The sequence below is a fragment of the Onychostoma macrolepis genome, chromosome 17 (genome assembly GCF_012432095.1).
Source record: "Onychostoma macrolepis isolate SWU-2019 chromosome 17, ASM1243209v1, whole genome shotgun sequence".
In the NCBI taxonomy this organism is placed as follows: Eukaryota; Metazoa; Chordata; class Actinopteri; order Cypriniformes; family Cyprinidae; genus Onychostoma; species Onychostoma macrolepis.
In genome coordinates, this window is record NC_081171.1 from 31582566 (window position 1) to 31590634 (window position 8069).

The following is an 8069-nucleotide window of genomic DNA, read 5'->3' on the forward strand; positions in this document are numbered from 1 at the left end:
TTTCTTTTATCCATCGAGCGTAAAATGAGACATTCGGTGCAAACGAACCCTTCAGTAAAAATTCAGAAAAACATATTAAACATTAAAGTAACGAAGAAAAGACTAACTTTCACATCAAGCTCTGGCAACACTTGCCTATGAACGTTTGTTTTTCAGTCCGAGGTAATATTGGTCTTTCCTGGAACTGCGTTTTAAATGCGTTTAGCGCGTTTCATTCGTTGCGTTTGTTGCGCACGTGAGCGTCCTCAACATTGCAATCGCCATTAATAATTTTACTAGCATGCATAAATGCTGTTTGTGATATTATTAATAATAAGAAGAGCAGGCTGCGGTCGTGCCGTGGTGCAGCGGGTGCAGTGTGAGCGAGCTCCAGCAGGAGGCGCCGCGGAGACCTCACACTGCCCCTCCGTGCGTCCAGCGGGAGCGTCAAAAACAGACATCTTTAAAGGAGGATCGGATTTAGAGAACATTAACGACAACAACAACAATACTGAAAAAGACTGTCCAGCATGCACGACAAGAATAATGCGTGCATTATTATCTATCAGCTGTTATTTCCACGTGCAACACACTGTACAACACACAAGAATCTACCAAAATCAAAAATGAAATATTTATTACAGCATTTGTGACTGAACACCTTTGAAACATTACGCCACAGTCCTCATACAAGTATTGAATGTATTTCTGACAAAGCTCGAGGGAGACAGTATTTCATCTTCTAGTGAGGAGCACGTGCTGAGAAAGGAAGGGGAATCATGGACATAACAATATCAATGCCACAGCAGATCTGAAACTAGCAAAAACATTCGTCTTCAATTGAGGTAAACACATAGAATATCTAACATGAAACAATTAATAGACCGAACTCTGTACGAAGTTTCTTACAATATTGTCTCAGCTTCTCACCGAGCTTTGAGTTCATAATTTAAGTTGTTTTTTTTTTTCTCCATCCTTTTAAAGTTTTGCACCGCGTCGATCGCTTCTCTGCTGTATGTGCCGAAGAGTCCCGAGAATCCGCGCATCGCTGTCGTCCTCATGGCAGATAATATATTGATCCAGGCGTTCAACTGCTGCAGGATGGTGGCTTTTCTCGAGGATACACGTCCTTCATAAGGCTCTAACTCTGAGAGTCCGAGATACAAAATTAATAATAATATTATTAATAATAATAAAATAAAAACGTATAAAAGCAACACAATCCAGTGCTTGGGCAATTCAAACGAAGAACTTCACCTACAGGGCAACATTCATTCATGGACCAAAAAGGGAAAATGCATGAGGAAAAAAAAGAGGAGGAGGGGTTTGGTGAAGAGAGAGTGGGCTTCAATCGGCAGAAACTCTGATGGAGGAGGAATCATCGTTATCACCGGAACCGTGGTCCGTTTCTCCCGTTATTGCTGCGATCGGAGCTCCTCTGCTTCGGGATCAGCACACACAGTGTGAAAAACAGGGCAACGTTTTACTCTAAGACTAGCTCATGAAACATAAAGTGAGTGATAAAAATGTACAAGATTTAATTTAGTTTCTATGCTTTTATACTACAGTAGTTTGAACTCTTGGAGTCTCTTTTGTCTTTTTTTTTTTTTTTTTTCATTATCATGAAGCATGTGAGTGTGTGTGTGTGTGTGTGTGTGTGTGTGTGTTTAATAAGCTGAAACATCCTCAGTTGATTTGAACAGACACCCAAGACTTTACAAAGTGTTTTTGTCAGCTCTTGGTCCTCCAGCAACAAAAGTAACAAAATTCACAAGATAAAAAAACGATCACAGCTCGTCTGGAATTCCACGTGAAGCTTCTAATTCTGCTGTCGGATGCTTCGGGGCATTCTCTTTTCCTTCGTGGGGTTATTGTCCAGTATTGGTTGGTTCCCTTCGGTCATCGGCCGGTCCAGCAGCGCTGTGGTCAGGGGGTCAGAGGAGTCGTGGTCGAGGAGGGGGTCTGTGCATTAGCATGGCCACACGGGTCGGAGGGTGATGAGGAGCTCGGTGTGACAAACGCAAGAGACGAGGGGCTTTCGGTGGAGGAGGTGATGCCCACAGGACCACGCTGAGGTACGAACTCCCCCGGCACGCCTCGATTCACCTGAGATTCAGAGAGACACACAGTCAGCGGTGCGAGACCAACGCGATCGCAGCACCCTGATCTACACGCAGGCCACGTGTCTGCAGCTAATGCAGATATTTCAAACAAAGAGCACACTTGAGCTGAGACGCTTCATAACGGCCTGCATCTCTGCTCGGTGCATCGACAGATACCTACAGTCAAACCAAAATATATTCAGACATCTTCAACATTTCTCACATTATCGCAGTTAGAAATTAGTAATAAAATATGACAAGAACTGTTAAACTGTTTCAGAACAAATTGATCTTGATAATGTCAGATAACTTTGATAGAAAGGTATGTAATGAATTCAGTTGAATAGCTGTCAGCTGTTATATTCAAGAACACAATTAGATGAAACCAATTTAGCTCAAACAATTACCAAGAAATGCTTCATTTTGTTCAGTCTGTGTGTAAAAAGGTCACATTAGCAATTAAAGAAAAAACACTTCAGCAAAACATGCTCAGGTCAAAGTGTCTGAATCATTTTTGATCCCAAATTTGTATCAGTTTTGCTGCTAGTCCACTGTATGAAGAATTTTGGGGTATAATATTTCACAGTTTACTTTATGTTTCTATCCTCACTTACATAAATAAACTATAGTGTCCTGCACCCGCTAGTAAAAAAAATGTATCTGGTGTCTGAATAATTTTTGGTTTGACTGTAGATGTAGCATTCATTTCACTTATCCGTCCTCAATCACGCAGCAGAACAAGACAGTTCAAAATGCATGCATTTTACATTCTCTGGGAATCGAACCCATGACATTGGCGTTGCTGGCGCCACGCAGTGAAGTGATGTGGATCTTGCAGGAACAACCTAAAATGTGACCCTGGACAACAAAACCAGTCAAAGGAGTCTATTTTATGAGATTTACACTGAATAAATAATCTTTCCATTGATGTATGGTTTGTTAGGATCGGACAATATTTGTCTGAGATGCAACTATTTGAAAATCTGGAATCTGAGGGAGCAAAAAAACTAAATACTGAGAAAATCACCTTTAAAGTTGTTCAAATGAAGTTCTTAGCAATGCATATTACTAATCAAAAATGAAGTTTTGATATATTTACGGTAAGAAATTTACCAAATATCTTCATGGAACATGATCTTTACTTAATATCCTAATGATTTTTGGCATAAAAGAAAAAGTATAATTTTGACCCATACAATGCATTGCTGGCTATTGCTACAAATATAGCTGTGCTGCTTATGACTGCTTCTGTGCTGCAGGGTCACATATGTATCATCTCTCAGAGCAGTCGAATCCCAGATGAAATCAGAGACAGAATGAGCTGCGCCGCTGCGAACTGATTTGATCCAAGTTCCTTTAAGAACTCGCTAAATTATTTAGGGGCTGGTTAACACCGCTCAGAGAACAGCACAATATCTGCTTATTATACAGGACAAGATCTTACATGGGAAGCCATTAATTGAGCTGCAGACCATAAAGAAAACTACAAGCACAGATGCACGTGCTGGTCGAATACATTTGTAGCACTGAGCTGCTCAGTCTCTAGTGTTGAGGTGCATGGGAACCGGCGGTGTTTTGTAACATGACCCCAGGGGCATTAACAACAATCATTTAAAGGAGGGGGACAGGGTCACTCCAAGGTCATCAGGCACTCACTGCACATTCCTGTAACGCGGTACATCACAATTAAAGAACAGCGTAGGCCAAGTAGTTGAGCGGAAACAGCATGCATTCTCCACGCATGCATCAGACGTGCACGTGTTTATTAAAGCGATCTCGTAAAATCTCGTCAAGCTGCGCAGTATAACCTGCAGCTCTTCCCTTTAAATGTGCAGCAGATGCGTGTGACGCTGTAAACCGCCGTCATCCGCATCCTTCAGTAACAGCACACCTCTCTGAGCGCACTCCAACACCGATCATAATTAAACAGCAAATACGGCATATTGTGTGTGTGCGTAATCGAATCAGAGATGGTTAATATTCCTCTGTATTAAGCTATTAATCTAATTGCTCATGAAGCATAAAATATGTTACGTAATTAAATAGTCTCAAAATTATCCCGCGCCATATTAAAAATTATCCAAGCTGAGCAAATGTTGTCTCTGCGGCTGTTTTAGGGAACGCGCTCGCCACGTTTCCGAGTCTATTAACGAGGGGGTGGGGGGGGCTTCGTCACAGCATCGCTATGGTGACCTACAGGAAACTGCCGTCTATTTACATATAAAGGGTTCTTTTAATCAAGCAAAGTGTTATTATATTGAGGCTCATTGAGCAGGAAGTAGAGGTGTTAAATAAAATCTTCTCTGCCCTGCCACCTTTGGGACGCCATACGTCTTGATTTCTCAAATGTCAGTGGCGCGGCGCCGGCGGGCAGCGTAATGGGTGTCTTAATCAGACGAGGACATCTCTGCGTTTACATGCGCTCGTTCTTTAATGCCATCCTCCCGTAGCCCACACGCTCCCATCTGCAGATATTCCCATTCCATCTCCCTCCGTTCCCAGTAAAAAAAAAAAAAAGACACGCGGCTTCCCCCGGTGAAGGATGGCTGTGTCACCCGCCGTCTCTATATCTCTCTCCGGGAGCGTAATGTACTGCACTGCTCCCGTCTTTGCATATAAGATAATTTGGGCATCAATCCTTCCCCTGACGGATTTATGTCACTCTGAGGACAGTTTCACTTCTCCTTTTTTATCGCTTCACTGGAGCCCGCTTAATTTCACCCCGTCATATTCTACCCCAGGAGATGCCATTTTTCCCCCCCAAATGTCCAACATTTGCATTGGCCGCATGAGACGTGGAGCACGGCGCCGCTGCAGCAATAAATAAATTCCACTTTAGTGCTTTTCTGCCTTGTTTTTGTTCCAGAAACATCGCCCGACCCGCGTCTCACCTGACTCGTTCGGCTGCCCTGATAGTCAGCAATCACAGGGCAGCCGTAAAGCAGAGCGTCTGTGGTTTTATTTTGGGCTTTCAGGGGAATTCTGACAGGAAACGGACAGGAAAGACTCTTGAAAGAAAGGCGGAGGAAGAAAAGAGACCCAGTGTACTTACTTCCCCCTTTTCTTTACTGTACAGCCGTTACATGTAGTGCCACTGGCCATCCATGCCCATATTCATGCCCATGCCACTCATAGGACCTACAGAGACAAACAGCACAGACATCAGTGCCCAGCAGAGCCCAAACACACAAACTGACAGCTGGGGAAATTGACGACAACCTGAGAATTCAGATTTATTTTATTTAGTTTAAATCTAGATTAAAGACACATCTCTTTAGCCAAGCATTCACATAATGTATCTCATAACTTCGTACTTCAGCTCTATCTGATCAAATGCACATCATCATTCTTTTGCTTGGGTTGAACACATCATCTTTGCTTGGGTTGAACAGCAGCTACGCTAATTTCGTCTCTATTTGCTTCTCTCTGCATCCCGAGGCAACTAGGAATCTCACAAGCTTCAGTCTGGATCCAAGCCTTACGAAGATCTGAGATGACCGAACACCTGAGAAGAGATGATGCCAACCCCCCAGAAGACCTCAGAGGATGCTAACCCTGGAACAACATATAAAACTACCATATTTTGCTTAATTGCAATGTTTAATCGCAACATATAATCATTGCAGTTAAAAGTGTTCACCGTCTGTTTGATTACGTGTAATTTGTAACTAACTGCATGATTCTTACTGTACATTTCTGCCGTAGTCACCACTAATAACCTACTCCTAAATATAATGTAGAAACTTAACATTTTCTGTAAAGCTGCTTTGCAACGATTTGTATCGTGAAAAGCGCTATACAAATAAACATGAATTGAATTGAATTGAATCTTCCTAAAGACCAATTAAAATCAATATGAGGTGTATTTCCCAAAAGCAACTATGGTCACAAGTTCCATCGTTACCAATAGAGTTCAGGGGAACTTGCAACCATAGTTACCTAACAATGCTTTTGGGAAACGCACTCATAAATAGCAGCTGAGATCCTCTGAGGTTGAGAGAATCTAAAGAGAGATCAGTCTTTTGACTGCAGACTTCTGAGCAGACAGAGATATTGTCTTTCATGAAACTCTATGGCTGATGATACATGGGGCAACTTTTGGAGCAATTTTGCTTAGAAATTTGTTACCCATTCTCAATGGGAAAGTGCCTATTTGGATATTTTAGATCAGTCGTGGGTCCTGTGTCTCACCTGGTTGCCCGTTGATGGCAACATTTCCCAAAGTTGCCCGGCAACATTGTTCAAAAAGTATCATCAGCCTTAGAGCAGGTTGTAGCTAAACTCTGCAGGACATTGGCCCTTCCAGAGCAGGATTGGACACCCCTGGTCTAAAAGAAAGAAGTGAGATGTTGAAGAGGTGATTGCAGGAGGATGGTCGCTGCTTCTCACCTGCCGGCCGGATTCCCATGTGTTGCTGTCCGTCCAGCACGAAGCTGCCCATGGGCTGCCCCTCCGGACTGTATGCCGCTCCCTGGCTCACTGAAGGATCAAGAAGAAAACCTGAGTGAAGTCAAACGTGGACACCAGGGGAAGAAGAGAGAAGACATACCAGACAATCAGCGATTATCCCAGCAGCAGCCCATACACAAAGAGCTGTTCATCAGCCACACACACACACACACACACACATACACGTTATTCTCCAACGTATGCATCAACAGGACATGAGGAGGTTACATCAACATAACTGTCCAGCGGCACAGAATGACGTCTATCTCTTGACTTGCTTCACTGGTCTTGGGTTCAGTAGAGAGATCTAGAACCCACGCAGTGGAGCTCATGCTTTCGCTGGAACTTTGTGTGAAAATTTACATCTACATTCATGTGCTGGTGTTTTCATCAATAAAAACACCACTGCCACATGACCTGTCCATTTCATTCAGATGTTTACTGTTTATGTTCACAGCAGATATCCTAATAAATTAATTTGTGCTCGAATCATCCCAACTTCAGCACAGCGAGAAACAGTATCAAGCCATCAGTAACTCAAAAACTAGAGAATTTCATTTATGTTTCTGTGTGAATTCATGCTTATGCAAATCGCTTCCCAGCAGACACCGGACGTCTATGTAACGTCAAGTTGACGTCAATTTGATGTTGACTTAACGTTGGATTTTGGTTACACAACCTAAAAACGACAAAATAACAACGTCAGCTGACGTCGGTATTGGACATCAATTTAACATTGACATTAGACGTTGAATTTACATAGAATTTTGGTCACCCGACGTTGCAACCGAAATTTAACCAAATATCAACATCTTATGACGTTGTCTAATGTACCGTAGCACAAAGAGAAACAGTGAAATGTTCCAGAATTACTGTAAAGTTCTCCTGTGGCCAATTAGCACTGAGATGCACTAATGTCCCTCTAACCAGCGAGATGGAGAAACATCCAATTAGATTCAATCTGCTCTCATTGGAGCGTATAGACACAGGAGAGACTCTAAAGTGAGACACAAACAGTGTTGAGAACATCAGAGAAGATGAGATGATGTTTACCTGCTCGATTTGACTGGTCAATCATGGGCTGCACTATTCTTCTTCTGGCATTAATGAACCTGCAAACACAGAAGAAAAACAAGACCAATTACATCATCTGCCATCACAAACCTAGCACGTGGCTGATATAAAACACTTAGTAGCTTTAGCAGTTAGCAGTGTTGTAGTACTCAAGTATGGACAAGACCAGACTAAATTTTGAGTCCAAGATCATACTTTCTGGAGCATTTGGACTCGGCCTGGACTTGGATTCCAATGAGCTGGTCTTGGCTAATCATAAAAAAATATATCTTGGACTTGAGTCTGAACTCGAGCACCACCAGTCCAGGTAAACCAGAAAACAGCATACAACTCAGGACGGTTCATATTTGGTGAATTTGAAAAACGAATTCTCAAGATTTTAATAAATGAAAATGTTTTCTGTAGTAGTTGTAGTTTATCAAAGCTCTGCCTCTAGAAATGAGATCTGGAATAGCAATCAGATAA

At 42.4% G+C, this 8069-nt stretch overlaps 1 protein-coding gene across 5 annotated transcripts in view; it reads right to left on the bottom strand.

Moving 5' to 3' along the window:
• Positions 1-591: 591 nt before the first annotated feature.
• The window catches only part of meis2a (Meis homeobox 2a), a 67274-nt gene continuing 59796 nt past the window's right edge, over positions 592-8069 (bottom strand). For 3 of the 5 annotated variants that reach the window (XM_058748729.1, XM_058748728.1, XM_058748730.1), the window contains exons 10-13: positions 7584-7642; positions 6471-6581; positions 5134-5219; positions 592-2085 (exon numbers count right to left, since the gene is read on the bottom strand). In XM_058748729.1, the coding sequence (XP_058604712.1) occupies positions 5161-5219; positions 6471-6581; positions 7584-7642 (229 nt within the window). In that variant the 3' untranslated portion in view covers positions 592-2085; positions 5134-5160. The other 2 variants (XM_058748731.1, XM_058748732.1) reach the window with 2 other exon arrangements.